General features: G+C 53.2%; 1 protein-coding gene across 1 annotated transcript in view; it reads right to left on the bottom strand.

The window, feature by feature from the left end:
- Positions 1 to 26,998, bottom strand: part of SH3PXD2B (SH3 and PX domains 2B) — a 103,498-nt gene that overhangs the window by 65,318 nt on the left and 11,182 nt on the right. The window contains exon 2 of the mRNA XM_062188684.1: positions 1,974 to 2,054. Coding sequence (XP_062044668.1) covers positions 1,974 to 2,054 — 81 coding nt within the window. The remainder of the gene's footprint in view (positions 1 to 1,973; positions 2,055 to 26,998) is intronic.

Here is a 26,998-nt window from a genome sequence, read left to right as displayed (position 1 = left end):
CCATCACCAAGGACGCCTGTGGGGCTAAGGATGCTGTACAGGGGACAGGGCTGTCCTCTCATGGCCCACAGATGTCTACTTTATCTCTGTTCACAGCTGGGCATCACTCTGCCTCTCTCCGGGTCTCCATGCCCAGCCCCTAGACTCCAAAGGTGGAGCAGGGATCCACGCAAGCCCATTGGGTGTCGCACTGCTCACTCAGATTGACTGGCATAAGGATGAGCCTATGACATACACATGTGTTTTATGGGACTTCAGGAAGTGGCTTTTACTCTTTCCTGCTGAGGGTGAGTGGAGGGCTGCAGAAATCATTTTGCAGTCACGTGGGATGGCCGCCTAACAACACCATAGAAGCTGGAGTGTGGGAAGAGAGGAGGAAGCCAGGTCGGGGCACACTGTGAAAACCCTGGATTAAGCTGTGCCTGAAGCCCAGAAGCTTTTCCCCCCTAGGATATTGATTTAAAACAGCTAAAAAATATCCCTGTTTACTTAGGCCAGTTTGAGTGAGGTTCCTGTCACTTGCAGCTGAAGCATCCATACAGAGGAAAATGGTCATTCTGGTGGGGAGACTTGTGTCCACACGAGTGGTCACGTGACCCTTAACCACACAGCAGGGACCACGCACAACATCAGAAGGCTAGGCCAGTTCCCACTGTCTCCTGAGGCAGGCACTTTCTTTCTTTCTTTCTTTCTTTTTTTTTTTTTTTTTGGTTAAGATTTATTTATTTATTTTAAAGGCAAAGTTAGAGAGAGAGAGAGAGAGAGAGAATCTTCCATCCACTGGTTAACTCTCCAAGTGGTCCCAAAGGCTGGAGTTGGGCTGGTCAGAAGCTAAGAGCCAGGAGCTTCTTCAAAGTCTCCCATGTGGGTAACAGGGGCCCAAGGACCTGGGCCATCTTCTACTGCTTTCCCAGGCATATCAGCAGGGAGCTGGATTGGAAGTGGAGCAGCCAGGACATGGACTGGTGCCATATAGGATGCTGGTGTTGCAGGTGGCAGCTTTACCTGCTACACCATAATGCCATGGCTAGGCATTTTCTAAGTAACTTGGTGACATCACGCAGGAAGAATCCTGACTTTTCACCAGCTTCGAGTTGCCTACCTTTGGTGACATCGAGATGAATCTACTGACCCCTGGATCAGGGCCGTTTGAACCCCATGGAGCTGGACTCATACTGAGCTGCCCGTGTACTGCCTGGCTCCCTATGAGAATGGTGGTGCACCAAACACTGATGGGACCCAGACTGTGTGCTAGGCCTTGAAAAATATACTCAGCAGAGACAGGACAAGGAAGACGTGGTTCCTACCCTGACAGTCGAGAGGGAGTCAGACAGGCAGACAGCTGCATGCAAAGAGAGACACAGAGTCAGGGGGTGCAGAACAGCTGGTCCTTGCTGGCCTGGGAATGAAGTCAGACAGGGTTTCCCAGAGGATGAGAGCCTGAAGGGTAGAAGTTACTCCAGCCAGGGAATCAAACAGGAAGGTACAGGGGTGTGTTCTGGGTGCAAAGGCCCTGGGGGGAAAGGGACAAGTGCAGTGCCCTCATCGAGCACTCCAGGAGCTGAGCACAGGGTCCGAGGAGGAGGCCAGAGCTGCGGGTCTGTCTGCAGGGCTGAACAGCCCCAGGGGTCCACCCATACTCAACACACTGAGCTCACCAGCAAATGCCATCACTGTTCAAAGCCCAAGTTCAAAATCTGCAACGCCAAAGCCACATGGAAATGATTTCTAGATTACGGCCCGTCATCCAGCAGTCGATAAGCATACTTTCTCTTATTCGGAAAATATGAGATTTCAAAGCATAAAGCAGTAAAACACATTACTTATGCCCCAAAGCTATGGGTGTCATTTTTAAGTCTAGGAAATAAGAAGTCTGGGCTCTAAAGTCGCAGAGTGATGTAAGCCCAATTATGCTCCCTGCCCCCCACCCCCCACCCCACCCCCTGCAGCTTGGCAGAGGCCTGAATCCTTACCTGGAGGTCAAAGAACTTGCTGTAGCGCCGGTAAATGGCTTCAGTGGAGCCGCTGGACCACGTGACCCGGATGATGTAGACCTGGGGGCAGGACAGAGGACAAGAGGGTTAATACCCAGGGGGACCTTTCCATAGCCGAGACCCGGGGGGAGCACAGGGTTCAGGGGCAGGAAGGCCTGGGTTTGAATCTCAGCTTGGCCAATGACCAGCACGATGAGTGACTTGTTCTGAGCCTCAGCTTCCTCTGCAATCAAATGGGTACAATAAGCCCCCATTCTGGAGCTGCACCAAAGGCTTAGACATCAGGTGCAGGAAGCATCAGCAGTGTCAGCTCCGTAAGGATTCCTCACGCCACTCGGAACTCAGACGGCCACGGGGCTGCCGGCTTCGCCAGTCATTCCTGAAACCTGGACTTTCATCAGAAGTCCTGGGGATCTGCAGTTCTGGGCCATCTTAGTATTTTCCACGCACTGAATCTCACACTCTCTCCACCAATAAGGAACCAAGCCAAGTTCATTTTTCCCTATGACCCAGTTTTCTCCATCTGCAAACTGGGTTAACAGCACCTGCTTCCTCCACCTCCCAGGACAGATATAAGCATCTGACAAAGGGAAGGATGGGGAACTGTTCTGTAAACCTCACCCATTCCAACTTTTCAAAAATGACATTTATTTTCATTTTTTTGAAAGGCAGAGAGAGAGAGAGAGAGAGAGAGAGAGAGAAAGCTCCCATCCATTGATTCACTCTCTAAATGCCAGCAACAGCCAGGCCACAACGTCAAGAGCAGGGAACTCAACCCAGGTCTTCCACATGGGTGGCAGAGAACCAAATACTCCAGCCATCATGTGCTGCCTCCGGAGTGTGCACCAACACAAAGCTGGGTTGGAAGCTGAGCAGCTGGGACTTGAACCCAGGCACCGTGATATGGAATGTGATGTCTCAAGCAGAAGCATGCCCCCGATTTCCCCACTTTGTCAGAAGTGATGACCCTGTAGGAGACAATACACTGGCAACAAGTTCAGGCGAAATGAGATGATGCTGGAGGCCAGAGGCCCCTGGCGGCTCTGGGCCCTTAAGGCCAGCTGGACACTTGGGGGGCTAAGGGACTGGCACACCTGCCCCCCATTCCTGGCTTACAAACACCACTGTTCTGGGAGATTTGTAACCATTCAACACAAACAACAGTGCTTCAGAAAGTTCATGGAATGCATATTAGGAAAAAGTTATGCATGGATGACAAAAACTTTGTTTTGCATCAATTTGTCTTTTTGTTCCATTTTTCATGAATTTTTTGAAGTTGCCTTATACATATGCGAAGCTCCTTGGAAATGGAGAAAGGCTGTGTAAACACCAGGACTCAGTGCGGTCAGAGGCTTATGGTCTCCACAGGCAGAGCTCCTGTCCTCCACAAGCTAGGTTAGCTGGAGAGGACAACACATGCGTAAGGGAAGGTAACTAACTCAGGGCAGTGGCCACTCAGTCCTGATTACTCTTTCTTCCAACCAGAGCACCTTGACTTGTCTCCTGGGCACCTCCTTTAGCCCAACCCCTTAGATACAGAGGTGGTATATTCATCATCTGTTGTGATTGGCTGAAGGGTGGACATGTGACCTGAGCTGGGCCAATAAGAGTCAGCCCTGGAACTTTAGCTCCAACCCTGGAGAGGAAGAAGCTTTCTTCCCTTGAGGCTACCAGGCTGTTAGGGGCCATCTTATCAACACTGGGGAAGCACCTGCTTGAGAACAGGTGCTATTAAGAGATTCCTTGGGGCTGGCACTGTGGCACAGTGAGTTAAAGCCCTGGCCTGCAGTGCCAGCATCCCATATGGGCGCTGGTTCTAATCCTGGCGGCTCCTCTTCCAATCTAGCTTTCTACTGTGGCCTGGGAAAGCAGCAGAAGATGGCCCAAGTCCTTGGGCCCCTGCACCCACGTGGGAGACCCGGAGGAAGCTCCTGGCTCCTGGCTTCAGATAGGCTCAGCTCTAGCCATTGTGGCCATCTGGGGGAGTGAACCAGCAGATGGAAGACCTCTCTCTCTGTCTCTACCTCTCTCTGTAACTGTCTTTCAAATAAATAAAATAAATCTTTAAAAAAAAATAAGAAATTCCTGTAGCCTGCATTGTGGTGCAACAAGTTAAGCTATCTTCAAGTCCCAGCTGTTCCACTTCCAATCCAGCTCCCTGCTAATGCCCCTAGGAAAGCAGCAGCAGCTGGCCCAAGTGCTTGAGCACCTGCCACTCATATGGAAGACCCAGGCTCCTAGCTTCAGTCCAGCCCAGCCCAGCCCAGCCCTGGCTGTTGCAGCCATTTGAGGAGTGAACAAGTGGATGGAAGATCTCTCTCTATCCCTGTCTCTCTTTTTCTCTATGTCACTCTGCCTTTCAAATAAAATAAATCTGAGAGGGAGAGAGAGAGTCCTGAAGACACGGTCTGACCCTCACATTTAGCTCTACTTGAAGCTAAATCTACTCCTGTACAGTCCAGTTTCCTGGACAATAATTATGTCTCAGACCACACCCACTCTCTTGAGTTATTTTTGGAGCCAGTTTAAGTTGGGTTTCTGACACACGTCATCTAGTCTTGATTGACACAGGAAGGGGAGGCGGAGCAAGACTTCCAACCTTGGAGTCATCACAGGATGTCTTGACGGACATGCAGGACTTAGACAGCAGGAGACGGAGGGGAGGCTGTGGGTGGAGGGGGGAACAAGACCCGCTCAGGAGTGGATGGGGTACCGTACTTGGCAGTGATTTGCAAAGTTTGCAGAATCCCTTTTCAAATGAGTTCTTACTAGGATGCCCACATTCAAAACGGACAAAGGTACAGCAGCCTCAGGGGGCTGGAGCCCGAGCCTCGCTAGCATCATGGACTTACAGGAGAGGACTTGCTGGGTGTGATGAGAAAGAGAGAAATCAGGACAGGACGCAGGGTGGCAGCTCACTGGCAACAGCGTGTGCAAAGCCAACGCTGGTTTGATTTCAGTGAAGCATAGCACCACGGGCAGGACCTGGGCTCCAGAGCTCAGAAGGTCTAGAGTCACGCAACTGCCTGACTCTTTTTTTTTTTTTTTTTTTGACAGGCAGAGTGGACAGTGAGAGAGAGAGACAGAGAGAAAGGTCTTCCTTTGCCGTTGGTTCACCCTCCAATGGCCGCCATGGCCGGCGTGCTGCGGTCGGCACATCGCGCTGATCCGATGGCAGGAGCCAGGTGCTTCTCCTGGTCTCCCATGGGGTGCAGGGTCCAAGGACTTGGGCCATCCTCCACTGCACTCCCTGGCCACAGCAGAGAGCTGGCCTGGAAGGGGGGCAACCGGGACAGAATCCGGTGCCCCGACCGGGACTAGAACCCGGTGTGCTGGCGCCGCAAGGCGGAGGATTAGCCTATTGAGCCACGGCGCCGGCCTCTGCCTGACTCTTGAAGCCTCCTCTTTCTTATCTGTCTAGTGGGGTCATGAAGCCCATCTCACACAGAGTCATGATAATTTTAAGATCTGAGCTCCTGGTCCAACAGTACCCTCTGCCCTGATTCCCCTTGTGTCTGCCCCAACCCTGTTCATGAACACAGGCTGTTCCAATACCAGGACGTGGGCCTCCCAGCTCACTCTGTCTGCTCTTCAGGCTCACGGTCCCAGACAGCAGGCAAAGTCTCCCATGAAAGGAGAGCTGTGTCTACAAAGCCGCTGGAGCAGTCGAGGGAAGTTTCATTCAGATGGAAGACCTCAAATCTGCATCCGTGGGAGTCCATGGTAGAGACCTGCATGGTTCCCGCTCACCCATTCACCCATGTCCTCAGGGTAGAGCATGCAGTAAGCTGGGACACAGGGGCTGCGAGACCGACACAGATCCCATCGTTAGAGAGTGGCAGGAAGCAGCAGCCATGCCTATAATCACACATTACAGACGGACTGGAAGCATGATGGTGGTGATGGGGGTGTGGCCACACAGAGGCTTCTGAGCACAGAGGGAACCTTGGATTTCGTGAGTTTTAAGGGCTTGGAGAGGCACGCGGTAGGTCCCATGGCATGTTTTAAAAGCATGCAGATACACCCCTCCAGCTGCTGAATGGGAAATGGTGTGCAGAGGGCCAGGGGCCCCAGCAGGGAGCTTTCTGCACCAGCGACAGGAAGCCAGAGCTGAAAGGGACCACAGAACTCAGCCAAGCTTCCAGACAGGTAAACTGAGGCCCCCAAAGGAAAACAGACTATGCCAAAGATCTCCTCCACTAAGGATGCTCAAGCAAACCTTGGCTGACATTCCGTCAAGGACATTGCCAATGGGGATGAAATAAGAAGGAAGAAAATAAGCAAGATTGTCAAATACTGTGGTTTTTTTCCTCCCAAAAAACCAACAAAAAGCATATTCCCGTAAACAGAAAAAGAGATCCTGCTTAGACCATCCCCTTGTGCCGTCTGGTCTCCATCGCACGCGGACTCTGTGGTAAGCCTAACTGTCTGGCGGGAGTCAACCTCTGAACACGGCTGGACATCGGCACCTGCAGCACAGATCTAATGTCTTCATGGGGACTGTCCCCTCCCTCCTGTTTGCAGGCTGCGGGGGCAGCAGGCGCAGTTCAGTGCGGGCTCAGCCGCTGGGTGACACTCACAAGGCACTAACCTGTGTGGACGCCCCTGAGGACTGACCACGCTCACCAGGGTCTGGCGGCCTTGTCTGGGCCTGGCACTCATTAGGAGTGCAGTTTCCCCTCCTCGTGCTTGTCCCACGTCTTCTGGTACCCTAATTTTCATAGGAGAACCTTCCCTTCCCCCCAAATCCTGGTGGTAGGGGCGGTGGGGGCTCCCAGGCTGGGTTAACGGGAGCATTGCCTGGGTCTGGCCACAGCTGTGATTCAAGGATGGGAAACTGACCCAAGCCAGCCTGACAGGACCCCATTCTAGAACTTTCAGAAAAAGATTTATTTACGTGAAAGCCAGAGTGAGAGAGAGTAAGAGAGAGAGAGAGAGACTGACTCTTGTACCTCCTGAATCACTACCCAAATGGCTGCAACAGCAGGAGTTGGGCCAGGTGCCTGGAACTCCATCTGGGTCTCCCACATGGATGGCAGGGGCCCAACTACTTGGACCATCATCTGCTGTCTTCCCAGGCACATTAGAAGGGAGCTGGATCAGAAGTGGAGCAGCCTGGACTCGAACCAGCGCTCTGATAAGGGAATGTTGGGGTCACAGGCCTTACTACAACCACGGCCCTGCATTTTAGAATTTTTGGTGGCACTGCCGGCTGGGAGGGGAACTCTACACCAATGATTCCATGGCACACCGCTGTCACAAAGAAGAAGGCAGAGCTGAGAGGGAGAGGGGAGGGCGAGGCCCTGTGGCATCACCGGAACTCCTGGGTCCAGTCTGCTCCCTGGACATTTCACAGACAAGAGCCAGATCACTCCCTTTCTTTGCGAAGTCACTCTGAGTCAGTTTCTGTTAGCTGCAGCCAAGGCAATGGCCTCTAGATGCCACCCCAAACCCAGGTCGCAGAGCACCTGTCGCAACAGCCAAAGGGTGGGACCCGTGCATGTACCCCCAAGCAGCATGTGTTGAAAATGTGGTCCCCATGCAGCAGCGTTGGCAGGTGGGGCCGAAGGGGTCAGCATGGCTCTAACACTGTCACCCAGGAGGGCCTTCCTTCTAATGGGATGGTCCGGCCCCTCTGCCCTTTCACCATGTAATGCATTTCACCAATGGATGATGCAGTGGGAAGGGCCTCACCAGACGCTGGCCCCTTGACCTTGAACTTCCCAGCCTCCAGGACTGGGAGAATTACATTCTGGTCCATTATAAATTACCCGGCCTGTGGGATGTTGAGCAATGGAGGATTACTCAGTCTGACAAAAGGAAATTCTGGCCCATGCTACAACACACAGAAACCCTGAAGACAGTGCGCTAAGTGACACAAGCCAGTCACGAAAGGACGAACGTGGTGTGGCTGCGTGTGTATGATTCATCTGGAGCAGTTCCATTCACAGAGAGAAAGCAGCAGGGTGGCTGCCCGGGGCTGGACAGAGGGGACATGGGGAGGTGGTGTTTAATGGGGACAGAGTTTCAGTTTAGATGAAAAAAGTCCTAGAGATGAGTGGTGGTGATGGTTGCACAAGGATGTGAACATACTTAATGCTACTTAACTGTATACTTGACAATGGCTGAAATGGTAAATATTGCTGTTTTATGTCAGCATCATGTAAAAAATTAGTAATTTTTTTTTAAAAAAGCAGATTTCTGGGCATTGTGGCACAATAGGTTAAGCTGCTGCATCCCATATCATGGTCTTGGCTTCTGATCCAGCTTCCTGCTCATGCGCCTGGGAGGCAGAAGACGATGGCAAGTACTTGGGTTCCTGCTACCCAGCTGGAGACCAAGATGAAGCTCTTGGCTCCTGGTTTTGGCCTGGCCCAGCCCCAGCTGTTGCAGCCATTTGGGGCGTGAACCAGCAGATGGAAGATATCTCTCTTTCTGTCTCTCTCTCCTTCTGTTACTCTACCTTTCAAACAAATAAATCACTTTTAAAAAAAGCAGACTTCCTTACAGACTTACCTACTCCACATCACATTCCCTGGAAATAACATGCAAACCCTATCCAGCAAACAGCATTTAAAACACGTGCCGCACGGGACTTACGCTCAGAATATGCTTTAAAAAGTCTCAAAACTCAATACTAAGAAAACAACCGACTTGAACCCAGGACTCAGACACTTCATCAAAGAGCATACGAGGAAGCACTGAGAAGCTGGTTGGTCAATGTCATTCACCAACAGAGAAAGGCAAAGTGAAACCATGGTGCACCAGCAGCTGCATCTATCAGACTGACCAGGAGTGGGGTCGGGGTAGGTGGAGGCCCAGGCCCAGGCCACCCGAGGGCCTCCTCTGTCGGAAAAGCAGACAGGACTGTGCTATTCAGCTACTGCTGCAAAATGGCAGGGTGCAGAGCAGCTGGCCTCAGGTACGCATGCAGCCCAGTCGGCACAAACCGCTGTCCCAAGCCTCTGTCACCCACATGGGAGACCTGGATAGGGTGCCAGACTCCCAGCGTTGGCCTGGCCCAACCCCGGCTGTTGCAACCATTTGGAGAGTAAAAGAGCAGATTGAAGCTCGCTCTCTCTCGCTCTTGCTCTCTCTCTCCCTCTCCCCTTCTCTATTTCTCTTTCAAATAAATAAATACATTTTAGAAAAAAACGAAGAACAAGCTGATGAAAATGTGTAGCAACTGGAATTGATACACTGCAGCAAAACGGCATAGCTGTTCTGGAAAGTTCCTTGGTGGCTGCCAGAATTGCTGGAGACAGGGCAGTCACATGATGTCAAAGAGTGACCCCCACTCTTACCTTCCCAGTGAAGGCCAAGTGTGGAACCTGGTACAACTCCAGTGGCGCTGGGACACAATATGAAGCGTATGGAACCACGGTCAGTATCACTGCCCCAAAAGGCCTAACCTTATCCAAAGCCTCATGACCTAGGCTCCAAATTATAGGAAATACAGGAGGCAGAGGCACAAGTTAAAGTGACTGTGAGGAAATAACCAGACAAAAATCCAGTATGTTCTACAAGTCAAGGAACAAGGCTCAACGAAAAGGCCATTTCCTCCAGAAAGCCCTCCCTGATTGCTCTCGCCCCATCCACATCAGGTTGGATGTCCTTGTTCCATGTTGCCTTAGCACCCACTTCCCCATCACAAAGTCAATGGCGTGTTACTGTAACGGCCTCAGGGTCTGCTTTCCTAGTAGGTTTAAGTTTCAAAAGAGCAGAGACCTTGTGTACTGTACACTCAGCACTGAGTGCGGTGGGAAGGAAGTGAGGCCCCAGGAGGTGAGGCCCTCACAGATGGAGTGCCTGCGTGGACAAGCCTGAGGACCATGGAAGGGGCCCTGGCCGTGTCTCTGGGGTCGTGGTCGTCCTGCCCCTTTGCCTGTCCCCCAGCCTCCATATTCCTGGGAAAGAGGAAGCCCAGCGGCCACGACCGGGCCTTGCCTGGGAATCGGTTGGGTGCAGCCCTGCTCCCACTGCCCCAGTCAGGCCCGCGTGACTTCCCCCAGTCCAGCCTGTCCGTGTCCCGGAATCCTCGGTTTCTATACTTCCTTGAAGCACGCGAGGACAGGAACTTGTGGCGAGGAGAGGGTGGGGTGGGCCAGGGTGCATGGGGGCAGGGGTGGACAGGTGGCTGGAGGCCAGACTCACCCTTTCCATGGCTCCTAGCGAGGGACAGATGCTCAGAGGGATACCAACCTGCCTGAGGTCCCAGGGCTGCAGGGCCTCTGACCCCGGCTACCTCCAGGGAACCACGCCCTAACCCGGTGGGCTCAAGGGGAGAGGCTGCTCCTTGGCCTCGCCTGCCTGAGTGCAACGACATTGTGCTGTCGCCTCTGCTGCCTTGCGAGGCTGTGGAGGGCAAAGGTGAGCGTGGCTCCCACTCACACCCTGCTCGCCAACTCTACGAGCTAAGGGTGTTGGGAAAGTGGCTTTTCCTCTCGGTGACTCAGCTTCCCAATCAATAAAGAGCGGGGATCACCACGGCAGCAACCTCAGAGTAGCGGTGAAGCTTAAATGACAGCAGCGTGCCTAGATTCAGTAAACGCCCCAGAAAGATGGGGCTGCTGAGGTCTGGGTAGCGTTTGGAACTCACACAGGATGTGAAACCCCAAAGCTGGGAAGGTGGAAACTCAATCCCATTACGGTGTTTTGAGGGGGGCCCTTGGGTAGGATAGCTGGTTAGGGTGCAGCCCCATGCCTGGACGCTGCTGGCTTTGTAAGAGACACATAGACGGACACGTGCCATCCCCTTCTCTTCCCATGTGGCGCCCTGCACGGCCTTGGCACTCTGCCACCAAGAACACCATCACCACATGCCGAACCAGTGGGGCCCGCCCAGTCTCAGCCTGCGAACCTCCCAGGCCATGAGGCAAATTGAATCTCTTGCCTTAGAAAGGTAGCTGGCGTCAGGTGTTTCATTGTGGTGATGAGCGGCTGCCCGACACAGCAGCCACCATCCTCAGGTCCCAAAGGCGGGGGAGGCCTCAGCCCCGCTCACTGCCCCTACAGGTGAACTTCCCCAGCCCACCCCCTTCTCCCCAGGGCTTTCTTCTGCGGCCCTGGGAACACAGGCCCACTGCACCTGAACCTGGGCACAGGAGTCCCAGCTCCCAGATGATTCAAGGCCCCATCCTCACCCCTGGCTGCTGGCAGGAAAGGCCTTGACCACTGCCACCCATCTCCAGGCCTCCCTCTGAGCGGTGGGAGTCCTGTGTGAGGTTCAAACACTGACTGCCACCCCCCTCCCCCTTCACCTCCCAGCCTGCATGGTTTTCCTCCTTTGCTTACAGGGCAGCCCTGGGTCAGCCTGACCGTGCCGAGAGCTGCCAGCGAGAGCACAAGGAACGCCGTCTGCCTGGGCTACAGTGACCACTTCCTCTGAGGCTCACCCTGTCCTGGGGCCCCCAAAAGTCACCGTTCTCAAACTTGGGCCATTTTAAAGGACAAGAAGGAAAGAAAACAAAAAGTCCTTTGGTAGATGTGCAAGAGTACATCTCAGAAGTAACACCACCTGGCCGGCCACAGCTGGCTGACGGATGGAGAGTCACCTGACCCAAGCTGGGCCAATCAGCTTCCCTTCCGTAGGACTCTGGACTCAGACCTTAGCATGTCAGTTCCATGGGAGAAGAGCTGGGGCCTGGGCCACCTCCATGCCTGTGACAGACATGTGGTCTGCAGAGACGGACACATGACAAGGGGAGCTTGGCCCCGGCGGGGACTCTAGTTCCTGCTTCCCTGGCCAGCCAGCCTGCCTGCAGCTTCCACGTTGCACACGGGGGCCGGGGCCTTCCTGCTAATTCCCCTTCTGGGATAAGAAGGATTTCTGTGCAACTGAAACAACTGTGATGCACAAGGCAAAGTCTAGGCGCTACCTTAGGTAAAAAGAACAGGCCGAAACACCACAATCTCAATCTCAAAAAGATGACGTCATTTAATATACAGTCACCCCACAGCATCCACGGGCAATTGTGACCCCCGATACCACACTCGGCGGTTATTCAAGTCCTTGTACAAAATGGTGCAATATTTGCATATAACCTACACATGCCCTCCAAAGAACTGTCAATCATCTCTGAATGACCTCGAATATGTAATACAATGTCAAAGGAAAAACGGCCCATGTGTTCAGTTCTGATACCATTTTTTTTCTCGAGAGTATTTTTTAAAACATATTTTTAGGGGCAGGTGTTGTGACACAGCAGGTTAAGTCATAGATTGGGAGGTCTGCATCCCACATCAGAGTACTGGTTCAAGTCCCGGCTACTCCTCTTCCAATCCAGTTTTCTGCTAATGCATCCTGGGAGGCAGTGGATGATGGTTCAAATGTTTGGGCCCTCCTATCGCCCATGTGGGAGACCCAGATGGAGTTCCAGGCTCCTGGCTTCAGCCTGGCCCAGCCCTGGATGTTACAGGCTTCTGGAGGGTGAACCAGTGGTTGAAAGATCTTTCTCTCTGTCATTCTGCTTTTCTTTTAAAAATTTGTTTGAAAGGCAGAGCTACAGAAGAGAGACAGAGATCTTCCATCCGCTGGTTCACTCCCCAAATGGTGGCAACGGCCAGCACAGGCTAAGCCGAAGCAAGGGAAGCTCTGGGTCTCCCATGGGGGTGCAGGGGTCCAAGTATTTGGGTCATCTTCTGCTGCTTTTCCCAGGCACATTAGCAGGAAGCTGGATCAAAAGTGGAGCCCACATGGGAGGCCGGCACCCTAGGCAGTGGTTTAACCTGCTATGTCACAACATGGGCCCCCATTCTGCCTTTCAAGTAGAGGAAAATAAATACACTTTAATGTATTTTTAAATTATTCTTCCTAAAAACTTGAGAGACAAAGAGAGTGAGAGTGTGCCCATCCACTGGTTCACTCTTCAAATGTGCACAGCAGCTGGGGCTGAAGCCTGGAACTGAGAACTCAATCCAGGTCTCCTATGTGGGTGGCGGGGACCCATCAGCACTGCCTCCCAGGGAGTGCATGAGCGGGAAGCTAGAGTCAGGAGGCAGGGCTGGGACATGAGCCCTGGCGCTAGGATGTGGGACATGGGTATCTTAACTGCCAGGCTGTACCCAGCCATCCGGCCCTGGGCTGGACCTCCCTCGGTATTTCTGATCCACCGTCGGAGAAATCTGCAGACATGGAACCCACAGACACAGGGGGCCAACTTTTCCTGTATAAATGCATGTGTGTCACATGCACACGTCACACACACATGCACAGCAGAGTCTGGCTGTTTGCAGCAGTTATGTTCTATGAATTGCCAAGAGCCTGACCTAGAAAACATGAGCATGTAACTATTACTCCTGGGAGGAATACAGGGTCAGGGTCCTTCAAGTCTCTGTTCACATATTCGTCAAGTGATCGATCAATAGACAGCTGAGGCTAACTGTTGTGTATGTGCTTCTGTTTTTTTTTTTTTTATGTATATGTTTTAGAGTACACCACTTTCTTTCTTTTTAAAGATTTACTTATTTATTTGAAAGTCAGAGTTACAAAGGGAGAGGGAAAAAGAGAGAGAGAGAGAGAGAGAGATCCTCCATCTGCTGGTTCACTCCCCAGATAGCTACAACAGCCAGGGCTGGGCCAGGCTGAAACCAGGAACCAGGAGATTTTTTTGGGTCTCCCACGTGGGTGCAAGTACTTGAACCATCTTCTACTTCTTTCCCAGGTGCATTAACAGGGAGCTGCATCAGAAATGGAGCAGCTGGGATGAACTGGGGCCCATATGCGATGCCGGAGTCACAGGCGGTGGCTTTACCTCCTATGCCACAATGGCAGCCCTGTGTTTCTGCTTTAAGATATCTTACTCAAGGGCCGGTGCTATGGTGTAGTAGGCTAAGCTTCCACATGCGATGCTGGCATCCCATTTAGGGACCTGTTTGTGTCCTGGCTGCTCCTCTTCTGATCCAGCTCTCTGCTTATGGCCTAGGAAAGCAGTGGAGGGACACCTGCACCTGTGTGGGAGACCTGGAAGAAGCTCTTGGCTCCTGGCTTCAGATAGAGCTCAGCTCTGGCCATTGCAGCCATCTGAGGAGTGAACCAGCATATGGAAGATCTCTCTCTCTCTCTGACTGTAACTCTACCTCTCAAATAAATAAAATCTTTAAAAAAAGGCATCTTAATGCATATTATTAACTCATGACCATTGAACTCACAGCCAACACCAGCACAGCCTGACCAAACAAAGCTTCCCTGACACACACATCCCCCATCAGACACATCCAGCCTTCCTGTAGTTAGCGCCATGGGACAACACGGTACCCCTGTGCCTGGGGGCCATTTTCAACAACAAGCCAGCACCACAGCATTAATAATGCTCTAGACACACAGGAACGACGGGACAGGAAGTGGGTATCCTGATTTAATCAACACACAGCGTACCCACACACTGCACTATAGCCCCCACACACGCACAATGAAAATCACCAGAAAAAAACATGCTCAATACACGTAATGCTGCACGGACTTGGAAAGAGACACATATTTAGCGTGAGAGTGCCGTCTCCTTGCTCGACCTCGGTGGGAACGGGGACGCTGGGCAGCTCCAGTCTGTCACCATTCCTCCTTTGTCCCTGCCTGCAGATCCCCACGGTGGCCTCTGGGTTTAGCAAGTAGGCAAATGTGAGTAAAGAATCCGTGACCAATGAGGATCCACCACACTGGATAGAAATGCACCTTTATGTGTGCACAGAGATCTTCCAAAAGCCCACAGAAAGCCTCACGATGAGAAAACTACACAAGCACTTCAAGATATTTTTGTAGCCTGATAAACCTTTCTTCCACTTCCATTTTCCCACCAACTGCTTCAAGTCCTCTTGTACACACTCACACCCTCCCCCACGTCACACACCTCCATGGCAGTGGCCCCCTTAGGACTGGGGGAAATATGCAGGACTTCAAAAGTCCTGTTCTTGACACTTGTATTTTCCAGGCCTTTACACTGTATTTTCTCTGTAATTTTCTTTTATGATCAGAATAAAAAGATGCCAAGGAGGACGAGAAGGAACCTGCCTGTTGGGGTCATTTTCTTGTCTCTAACCCCAGGCCAGTGTCTTGTGACACACTGGCTCAACCCCAGGGCCACCGCGGCACATCTGCTGGAGATGCTCGGGCAGTGGCTCTCTCAGGCTGGGGCCTAAGCCCTCCAAGTACCTCCTGTACTGTGTGAGCTGGCTAAGTCCCTGGCCTCCTGGAGCCCCCAAGTTCTCTGAGAAATGGGGACTCAGATGCCAGTCCTCCCTACCTCCCAGGCCATCACCAAGGCAGGGCGAGGTATCTCTCCAAAGCTTTGCACATGGAACACCCGCAGGCCAGAATGTCTGTGGTGGGAAGGCGGTCACTGAATGCGGCCCAGTCTTTCACCCTCCTGTCCTTCTAGGTCCAGCCCCAGCCCAGAGCCTGCAGGGCCCCCATTAAGCATGCAGGAATTCAGGTCTCCCTTCCAGGTGTTGGCAGCCAAGCAGTCAGGGCCCCCCTTCCTAACAGGGATTGCAGCCATAACAGAGCTTAGAGGTGCTTTTTGCAAATGCACAGGGGCCAGGCCTGGGCAGAGCTAAAAGGCACTCCAGCAAGGGGCCACGGCGCCTCCGCCAGGCCCTGCAGCCCTGAGTTCACCGACTGCCTTCCCCCGGCCGACCCACTGGCCCCGATCTCTGCACCCTCCGCAGGGAGATGGGAAACGGCTGCCACCCCTCCCAGAATGCTGCGACCTCACGGGTTTGCATCGCATGAACTCACAAACAGGGGTGGGTGCTTTGTTTTTGCCCTGCTAAGAAAATCGCTGAGGACAAGGGAATGTCCTCCAACCTCACTCTGCTTTGCAAATCCGTTCTGCAAGGTTTTCAGCCAGGCACCATGATAACGGTCCCGGCTGGGATTAATTAGAGGGGGTGGGACTCTGTCACATGACAAAGCCATGACATTTTGGCCCTGGAGTTTAGTGGCCAGAGGTTTACTTTTTTTTTTTTTTAATTTACTTATTTATTTGAAAGGCAGAGTGACACACACACACAGAAAGAGACAGAGACAGAGAGGGAGAGAGATGAAGGTATCTTCTATTCATTGTTTCTCCCTGCAAATGGCCATAATGGCCAAGAGCCAGAAACTCCATCTGGGTCTTCCACGTGAGTCGCAGGGGCCCAAGTATTTGGGCCATCATCCACTGCCTTCCCAGGTGCATTAGCAGGGAGTTGGATTCAAAGTGGAACATGCTGGACTTGAACTGGTGCTCTGATATGGAATGCCAGGGTCACAGGTGGGTGCTTAACCCACTTAACCAACCGCACCACAATGCCGGCTCCAAATTTAACTTTTTTAAGACATCGCCTTCAACACAGGCTGGTCCCCCTTCTCAAAGAAGCCCACACTGCGCCAGGAAGAATTTAACACATTGCTTTTCTTTTCCCTCTGAATTTTTAGTTGCTATTTCTAGCAGTTGCTACTGGTTTTCCATTTATGATAGACAGCCAAAGTTTCTTTTAAAAAAAAGTAATTAGAGTGAAAAACTGAATCATTGTGAAGAATAATACTCTATCAGGAATATATAGCACAGGTAGGTCATGGATACATCAAAAATTGTGACGTAAGACACCGCCTGTGATAATGGGATCCCATGTGAGCTCTGGGTCAGGTCCCGGCTGCTCTGCTTCTGATCCAGCTCCCTGCTAATGCACCTGGGAAGGCAGCAGAAGATGGCCCAGGTGCTTGGGTCCCTGCCCCCATGTGGGAGATCCAGATGGAGTTCCTGGCTCCTGACTTTAAGCCTGGTCTAGCCCCCGCCGTTGTGACCACCTAGCACATGGAAGATCTTTCTCTGCCACTCCCTTTTTCTGTAACTCTGCCTTTCAAATAAATAAATCTTTAAAAAAACCAACCAACCAACCAACCAAACCTGTGATGGTATAGAGGACTGAGAATGAAGACAACCCTGTTTCATTGGAATCTCTTGCTATTCTTACTGTATCAGGAGTTTTATTTACAGGCTAATGAACCAGAAAATGCCTCAAGTCAGAAGATCCTCCACAGCTGTACGATGCTGGTGGAAAACTGGGAATGACATGAGTGACAGAGAACACATCTAAGGAGAGAGCAGGAGTGGGGCTGGGCTATGTCCTTATTTCTCTACAGGGGCTGTGGAAAAGAAGCATCCACAAGATAGAGCTCTGTGACCCATTAGCAATGTCTGCCATGGGCAGAGTTAGGGGGCTGGTGAGATGTATGCTACATCCTTGGCATCCCTGATCTATACCGACCCCTCCCCTTTATAAATGGAGAGAGAGAAGATGCAGCAAGTTGCTTAGGGTCACACCCTCGGCTGTGGACTCTTCGCACTCCCAGGACCTTGTCTGAATTTCCTCGTGAGTCCCTCCTGCTCCTCTGGGCCTCCCGCACAATGCCTTGCTTTGAGGACTTGAAATTTCCAAAGCTCTGAGAAGTGACTTAGGCCAGGAGAGACATGAGCCTCGAGGGAGCTCCAGGATCCTGGAGAGCCAAGTGGGTGGGCTTCTGGGCTGTCCATCCTGGTGTCCATAGCACAGTGCCTATTTTAGCCCTTCTACATGTGGGGAAGGGTGTAACCCTGCAGGCCAAATCACCAGGCACTGTGGGCTGTGCTGCCACATGGCCCCTTTACACGGGGCCCAGGCTCCTCTGCAGGCCTCGGACAGACAGCAGAGGGTTCCAGGACTCTGAAACTATGTGAAAATCCTGCTCAAGACCATCCCTTATTTTATAGTTAGGGATTTGAGGCCAGGGAGGGAAGGGCTGGCCTGCGGCCAGGCAGCAAGCAGGGAGGAGAGCTGGAATCTGCAGCAGGGCCCTCCGCACCCCAGGGCGGCTTCCCAAGTTAAAGCAGAGCCCCGTTTGGGTGGAGGGGCTCTGAGGGGAAGCGCTTCACAGGCCATGGGTGTGCGCTGCCACAGGTCACCAGCCCGTGGTAACTGGGGCCGGCCTGCTCAGCATCCAGAGCGTGTGTGCGTGGACAGAAGCATGGGCGGCTCTGGAATCCTTAGTGAAGTGAAGTGAGCCAGGCAGAGAAAGATAATCCTGCATGACCTCACCCCTGCATGCAATCTACAGAGTTGATCTCACAGAAGTGGAGAGGCTGGGGCAGGTGCATGGGGAGAGGCTAGCCACGAGGCACACAGACACTGCTAAGAGGAGGGGAGAGGCTAGCCACGAGGCACACAGACACTGCTAAGAGGAGGGCTAAGTTCTGGGATCCTACTGCCCAGTGAGGTGATAAGAACGAGCAGTAAGGTACATTTCAAAACAGCTAAAAGAGGATTTGACTGTTCCCATCACAAAGAAATGATTAAAGTTTAAGGTGACAAATACACTCATCACCCTGATTAGATCATTATACAATACATACGTGCAATGAAACATCACATTTTACCCCATAAATATACACAATTATAATTTTAAAAGATGTATTTACTTACTTATTATTTATTTGAAAGGCAGACTGATGGGGGAAAGAGAGAGAGAGAGAGAAAGAGAAAGAGAGAATCTTCCATCAGCTGGTTCACTCCCTAAATGGCTACAACAGCCAGGGCTGGACCAGGCTGAAGCCAGCACTTAGAGTTCCATCCAGGTCTCCCATGTGGGTGCAGGGCACCTAGCACTTGGGTCTTCCACTGCTCTCCCATGTGCAATAGCAGGGAGCTGGATTGGAAGCAGAGCAGACAGGACTTGAGTAAGTTCTCTGACTGGGATGCTGGCCATGCAAGAGGAGGCTTAACCCACTGCACTACTACACTGACCCTGGGTAAATATTATTTGTTAATCAGAAGTGTATAATTGATAACAAAGACCCAGATAAATTCTGTTGCTGCAGAGGCTTTTGGAAAGATCCACGACTGCCCAGGAGCCTCAAAACTCTGGGGTTCAGAAACCATCTTAAAATTTAAAAGTGGGTGCGATCCCCCAGGGAGGCTTCCCAGTGGCCGGGGGCCACGGGGCAGACCCTGGGAGGAGCCTGGTAATGAGATGAGTAACTGGCTGGTTCCTGGGGCACCCCTCTGGCAACATGCACCAGGCACAGGGAGGCAGGAGGATGAGGAGGGAAGGCAGTGGGAGGCGGTGGAGGGGGGAAGGAAGGAGGAGAGAGGGAGACTGAGGAGTGGGGAGGCAGTTGGAGGAGCTCCGCCTGGGATTCCTGAGCTCTGATTGGTCGCCTGCCCCTGCTGTGCCGGACATCTGCCTCCTGTGGGTCAGCACCTCCAGCCTCTCTCTGGAATTGCAACACCCTGCGGTTTCATTTCCCAGCACCCCAGGGCAGCCTCACCACCGGAAAGACGAAAAGCAGATCTCTCTCTTTGAAGTGCAGTGTACGATTTCTTCTTTTTATTTTTTTAAATTTTATTTATTTTATTTTTTTGACAGGCAGAGTTAGACAGTGAGAGAGACAGAGAGAAAGGTCTTCCTTTGCCGTTGGTTCACCCCCCAGTGGCCGTTACGGCCAGCACGCTGCGCTGATCTGAAGCCAGGAGCCAGGTGCTTCCTCCTGGTCTCCCAGGCAGGTGCAGGGCCCAAGCACTTGGGCCATCCTCCACTGCCTTCCTGGGCCATAGCAGAGAGCTGGACTGGAAGAGGAGCAACCGGGACAGAATGTGGCGCCCCAACCGGGACTAGAACCTGGTGTGCCGGCGCCACAGGTGGAGGATTAGCCTATTGAGCTGCGGGGCTGGCCTCTTCTTTTTATTTTTATTTATTTTGAAACAGAGTAGGTGGGGGGGAGATGGGGAGAGAGAGAGAAGACTTCTCCCAACCATTGGCTCATACCCCAAATGCCTGCAGCAGCCAGGAGCTAGGACTGCAATCTGGGTCTCCCGTATGGGAACACTTGGGTCATGACAGGTTCCCTCCCTGGTGCACATTAGCAGGAAGCTCAAATTGGGAGTGGAGCTGGGACTTGAACCCAGGCACTTCAATACGGGATGCGGGTATACCCAGTGGTGTCCTAACCACTGTGCCTAGCGCCTGCCTCGGATTTCTATTTTAGAGGAAAGCACATGAAGTTTGTTAAACAGTTCAGTTTGTTTCCTCCTGGAGAGATGTTGCCAAGTGTCCCGGCACCTTTGAGACCTGGGAGGGATCCCGGGATGGCAGAGCTGGGCAGGCCCCTGAGACAAAATCTGCCAACATGCAGAGAATGCACCTGCTGCTAGCAACTATCAGCACAGTGTGTCCAACTCTCCTAGGGGAAAATAGGCCAGGCCCCTGGGAAGTGGGCACATGAGATCCAGCCCACTCACTCATTCACTCATTCATTCATTCATTCTCCCTGCAGCCTTTCTCTGCCCAGCTCTCCTGGGCCCAGCCCAGAGATTTCCGGTCCCCAAGTCAGCACTGGCATCACCAAGCTCAGGCGCCACAGCAAGTGACACACTGGCACAGGCAGGCAGCCAATTTTTCTTTTTCCAATTAAGTGAATGCTTGGAAGGAAGCCCAAATGGAAGCGCCCGTGGCGACGCACATCACAGAGGGCGCCCCGGATCCAGGGCTGTGTCCCGACTGTGCGCAGTGAAGGCTCAGGGGCACAGTGGGGCTGCAGGCTCCAGGGATACCTGTGTGCAGTGTGCTGTGCCTCCAGGTGGGTGGGAATGGGAGAGAGGTGTGGGAAATCTCCCCACTTGAGACTCTTCATTCACTCATTCATTCATTCATTCATCCATCCGGCATGAACAAAGCGCCTACTGTATACCAGGCTTTGCTGGAAGGCCGTGACCGAGGAAGATAACAAGCGGCAGAGTGTGGGGCTCGCTGTCTCCAGCTCTGGCCTGGCTGGCTCTGCCTTGCCCTCGGACCCAGTGCTCGCACTGCCTTCTCCAGCTTAGCCCCACACTGTTCCTCCAGCATCAGCTGGGAGGCCGTCTCCTCTGGGAAGCCCTACTGGACACCCCATGTCTGTCTGGGTCTGGCCTCCATGCTCTGGGTGCCCCCAGCTGTTGGGCTGCCCTCTCCACATACGTTCCTCAGGGGGTCCTGGTCCATTTGCATGACTGTTACCTCCCCTCCCCTGGGAGCCCTCAGAGACTGGGGTAGGGTGGGTGCCATTTGATCCTCTGCTGATGGTGAGCACAGGCCAAGACAGACCATGGTCATGCTGTCAGACACCAAGGTGACCGCACACAAGGTCAGGAACAACTGGCCCAGCTCAAGTGCTAAGGGTACCAGACAACCATGGTCACGGAGAACACAGGCAGAAGGCTCCACGTCCCACCCTAGGCGTCTCTGAAAAGCTCAGGGAGAACAAGAGGAGACACCCCAGGAGCAATGTTAACCCCAGGTTACAGGTTAACAGGACACAGCATGGGCAGGAGGCAGGTGAGAGCTGCGGGAACCCCGGGTGGGAGCCTCACCCCTGGCACCAACGGCAGGACAGCAAGGGCACTGTCTGGCGGTGCTGGGATTGTCCTGGACCCTGTGTGCGCTGGTGGTGACAGAATCTATGCATCACAGAATGTTAAACCGGAAAAGGGAATTCTGCTGGGCATGCACATAAAGCAAAAAAAATCACTTCTTAATATCCTTTACACAAAGCCAAAAAAATGCACGTCCTGGCTTTGGCGCTTCCGGGCCTGAATCTGGTCTCTACAGCTTGAAGCTGCTACTGGCCTCTGTAAGTCACTGCACGGCCTCATTTCCTCATAAAACGGATTGAATACCGGGCCCCCTGTGTCAGGCTGCTGGGGACCAAAGGAGCGGACGTGTGACAGGTGTATAGCACACCGCCTGACCACAGACAGCGCCCACAGCCATCACTAACAAACCCCTCGTGGAGAAGACTCACCAGAGGCTCAAGCTCCCTGGAGGTGGTGTAGGACAGGTTAAAAGGAAGGGCCGGGAGCCGGCGCTGTGGCAAAGGGAGTTCAAGCCACTGCTTGCGACGCCGGCATCTCATATTGGGAGTGTAGATTCGAGGCCCAGATACTCGACTCCCAACTCAGCTCCCTGCCAATGCATCTGGGAAGGCAATGGAAGATGGCTCAAGTGCTTGGGCCCCTGCACCCTCATGGGAGACCCAGATGGAGTTCCGGTCTCCTAGTTTCAGCCTGGTCCAGCTTGGGCTGCTAGGGCCATTCGGGGAGTAAAGTGAACCAGCAGATAGAAGCGCGCTCGCTCTCGCTCTCTCTCTCTCTCTGACTGTCAAGCAAATAAATCTTTAAAAAAAAAGGAAAGCTCACACTATGAAACTGGATCAAGAGTCTGCTTGGGGTGCACCCACATGGTGCTGCCCTGCTCTGAGCCCAATTCTCCCGAGCCATGGAGTCCCACACAGAGGCATGGGCAGCAAGAACCGCTTCCGGGCCCAGCTAGGCCAAGCACCTCAGTGCGTGCAGACGGAGACACCGAAGTGCAAACGCTGGCCGGTCCGGGCCTGGAGCTGCAGCCTGGGCCTCCGGCTGCCAACTCACGTCTTGCTCCTCGCGCACATCTGGCCCGAGGCTGCACAGGGAACTTTCCAATGGCAAGCAGCGGTGCTGGCAGCTGGAGCCTCGGCTCAGCTGAAAGCAACCTGAAGGCTGGCTTTCTAGGAAAATCTCCAGGGCAGGCGCTTGGGGCTTGTGGAGCTCCTGATGGCTGCCAGGCCTCCGAGAGCCTGGGCAGTGCAGGAAACAGAGCTGGGCGAGAGATTGCGCGTCAGGGCCTCTCCTGTATTGACAGGGCTCCCAGCGCGAGTCGGGCAGCTGACAGGAGCACCTACCACCTGCATGGCACCCAGGCAGGAGGGTCAGAGCTGTCCTTGGGGATTGTGTGATACAGACAGCAAAGCAGTCACCCCCTACATGCTGCAACCAAGGCAGGAGAGCCCCAACAAGCCACGTGTCCCTGGGGATGTATATCCTCCATGGTATGCCACCAGCTTTGCAGACTCAGAGAGGGTACGCAGCAAACCCAAGGTCACACAGCAACGTGGGACAGAGCTGGGGATGGAACTCACACCCCCTCGCTGGAGGCTGGCAGCAGCCTCCCTGCCCTGTAACCCTCCTGCCCCTCTGCTCACTCCGTGTGGATGTTTCTGAAACAGCATCTACCTGATTCACCTCCTTCTGCAGTCTCTTGCTGAAGCTAGCAAAACACCATGGCTTTGCATCTGACAAGCAGTCCCTTACTGGTGGACGGGCCCATGCTAACCACTCCTTCCACCTTCCTGGGTTCCCTCTGTTTCACAGATGGCTGACAACAGTCTGCACCAGCCTGTGTTTCTGCAGCAGGCCCCATCTGGACGCCTGCCTGTAGGAGCCCTTTTGGCCCTGTCTTGATGGGACTGTGGGCAAGGGCTGGAACCCAGGGTCTGGATGCCTGGCCCAAAATTAAACAAATGGGCAGAGGGCTTGGGAACAGCAGCCTCAAAGTTTGGAAGGAAAATGGACACAGGTCCTTCCCCGCCTCGCAGCCTCGCAATCAAAGCCAAAGTCAGCACCTGTGCACTCTTGTGCTGCCACCCAGGGTCAGAGAGTCTGGGAGAGTTCCTGGGCTGGGAACAGGCAACTAAGTCGCAAAGCTGCAACAGTGGAGACGGCACACATGTTGAACTGGACGGACCTGGGTTCCAAACCTGACTATACTGCTCCCTCACTGGGAGTCCTACCGCAAGCCTCAGTGTTCCTGTCTGTGAGATGGGGATGCTAATAATACCATCACCTGTCTCCTAGGGGCTGCTGTAAAGCAACAGTGTGTCTGAATGACACCTGGTGCCGTGGTAGCTCTTAACCCCTCCCATGGAGAGTGGGTTCCCCAGGCCCAAGTCAACCCCAAACCATTAGGCTGAACCAAGTGAAATTACCATCTAAAATGTATTTATTGACTTATTTGAGAGGCAGAGGCAGAAGGAAAGAGAGCTCCCATCTACTGGTTTACTCCCCAGGTGCCTGCAGTGGCTGGGAACTCAAGCCTGGTCTCTCACATGGGTGGCAGGGACCCAGCCACTCCAGCCATCACCTGCTGCCTCCTAGGGTGTGCATTAGCAGGAAGCTGGAGCCAGGACTCGAACCCAAGTCCTCCAATGGGGGACCCACCAGTGTCTTAGCCACTGGGCTAAACTCCCGCCCCCAGACTGCCATGTTTGTAGGTCACACATGGACAATTTCCCAGGGTTCAACCTAGCAGCACCGCTGGGGTTGGAGCAGCTTGTCTGGGTGCCCCAGGCAGGGCTAAGAACTACAGACACTTCTCAGAGGTTCAGGCTTTGGGGGTCCCCATCCTCCCAATTACAGGAGCGTTAAGCAGCCTGCTCAAAACCACATGACCGAGGAAGGGCAGAGCCAAGGTCTGCACTCAGGCCTGGCTGCCGCCAAAGCCTGTGCCTTGGCCACTGCCACACCTGGATTCTAATTCCACACCTGCTCCCAGGAGGTTCCAGGCCAGTGCCCTGGACTCCTGGGACCTGAGGACTGAGGGAGCCCAGGGAGTCTTGGCTGCCTACAAGGAGGAAGTTCGGGCTGTGCACCTGTTTCCGTCTAGACCCTGAACACAAAACGAGAGGGCACCCTCAGGACCACTCAGAGACTAGTGGGAGAGAATGAGAAAGTGGACAAGTGGTGAGAGCCGGACAAGGGAGGCCGCGTCCACCGGCAGCATCAGCATCAAACCGGGCACCTGGGTTGGGGAAGGAGAAGGGGTGCCCAGAACCTGGCTGGTCCAGGACACTACCCCAATCCAGCCTCATTCTCCCTTCACACTAGGCTCACGGGCAAGGGCAAGAAAGAGAAAGAGCGAGGTCAGAACGAAGGGGGAGTGAGCGCCCGACCCTGGCGACAGCCACCTGCGAGGGGGTTGGCCTGGGAGGGGGAGGGGTTCTTGCACAGTAAGGAGAGGGGCTGCATAAGTGGAGCTCACACTCTGTAGAGCCAAGGGGCACCCTTTCCATGTGGTTCTAGAAGGTTGGATTCTGTGGCTGCCCTTGGCCACCCCGGAACCCTCCCGTGCTGGGCCCCTGATCTAGCAGAGATGAAACCCCCCACTTTGAGCCCTCCGTGGACTTTGAGGCCAGCCTGCCCGGTGCTTGCCCCTCTAGAGAAACCCTGGAAAAGAAATCAAATACGATATAACGTCATCACTCAGGGCACTAGAGGCCTAGGATGGGCTCGGTGGGCTCTGTCAGTGGCCCTGGGAAGCTGCAGCATGCTCATGGCCACTAAGCAGTGGAGGAAGGCCAGGCCCGTGAGGCCCAGCGACAGACTTGGCCCCTGGGAACAAACGGTCTGACTGCAGTGTGAGGCTGCCCATGCCCCGTAGACTTTGATTTTATGTATGTATGTATGTATGTATGTATGTATTTGAAAAGTGGAGTTACAGAGAAGGAAAGAGGCAGAGGTGAGAGAGGGTGAGAGAGGGGGAGAGAGGGGGAGAGAGAGAGAGAGAGAGAGAGAGAGAGTCTTCCATCCGCTGGTTCACTCCCCAAATGGCTGCAAGGCCTAGGGCTGAGCCAGACTGAAGCTTCACTGGGGTCTCCCACATAGGTGCAGGGGACCAAGGACTTGGGCCATCTGCTGCTGCTTTCTTAGGCGCCACCAGCAGGGAGCTAGATTGGAAGTGGAGCAGCCAGGACTCAAACCAGCACTCACATGGGATGCTGATGCTGCTAGTGGTTTAACCCTCTATGCCACAGCGCCCCTTCCATAAACTTTAAATCATCTCTAGATGACTTACTATGCTGGATACATAGCATTTTCAGCTATGTAAATGGTTGCTATACTGTATTGTTTAGGGGATGATGACCAGAAAAAATTATCTGTTTGTTACAGGTACAATTTTTTAAAAAGATGTATTTACTTATTTGTTTGAAAGGCAGAGATACAGAGGGAGACAGATCTTCCATCTGCTGGCTCACTCCCCAAAGGGTCACAATACCCAGATCTGGGCCAGGCTGAATCCAGGAGCCAGGAACTACACCTGGGCCGCCCATGTGAGAGGCAGGGGCCCAAGCACTTGGCCATTTCCCACTGCTGTCCCAGGCAGATCAGCAGGGAGCTGCACGGAGAGCAGAGCAGCCAGCGCTTGAACTGTGCCCTGATATGGGATACCGGCGTCAGAAGCAGCGGCTGAACCGGCTCTGCACACCAGCCCCTACGCAATATCCTTTTCTAAGTACTTTGGATCCATGACTGGCTGACTCCTTGGACGCAGTGTTTATCCTTAGATGTGGAACCCGTGGACACTGGAAGGCTCACTATACGATTAATCTTTTCCACCTGCGCTGCCCGCTGAGCATTTCCCATTTCATGAAAACTTTCTGAACAAATCATCTGCCCAGAATCCTTAATAGTCCACCATAAGGCTATCCACCACTTACGTACTGAACCACCAATGAGAAACACTGAGACCACTGTGTTGTGTTCCCGCAAGCACACTGCTCAGTCGCCAAATGCATACAGCGCTGGGGAGAGCGGCTTTACATTTTAAATCGTGCACCCTGAGCTAGCTCACTTAGAGTACGTTTCTCATTCCAGACCCTTGGGGGTTGCTTACTAAAGACGCACATCCCTAGTCAGACAAATGATGGTGTTGGAGGCGGTATACACAGTAGGGAACTCCTCACTCACCGCCTATACACGCCAGGCCTGGCTCTGAATCCCTCACGGTAGATGCTATTCTGACCTACAGCACAGGGACGAGTTGGAGGCATGGACAGGATAAGTCCTGGTTCCGGGTCATTCACCCAGCGACGGGCTAAGCCAGGTCCACCTCTGTCACTTGGCTCCCGGGTCTAACTTCTGATACGTCTACCCTGTTTTTTCTGGAGCCACCAAGGACCGCTAATGCAGCTGATAGAACCTGCTGATCTCTTCTCAGAAAGATGCAAAAAGAAATGAAACCCACAGGGATCCAACTGCAATGGATCAGACCAGTGTCCAGCTACTGAAATGTTCCAAAAACCTAAACTTGTGAATATACGTACACTTTGTTTCAAATCACTAACTGAATCTAGAGGTGGGTCAGATGACACCAAATTTGGAAGTGACGATGACCACAAGTGATCTAGGAGATCCACATGACCAGT

The sequence above is a fragment of the Lepus europaeus genome, chromosome 4 (genome assembly GCF_033115175.1).
Source record: "Lepus europaeus isolate LE1 chromosome 4, mLepTim1.pri, whole genome shotgun sequence".
NCBI lineage: Eukaryota > Metazoa > Chordata > Mammalia > Lagomorpha > Leporidae > Lepus > Lepus europaeus.
The sequence above is the reverse complement of the archived record's forward strand: the minus strand, read 5'-3'. Positions and strand labels throughout refer to the sequence as shown.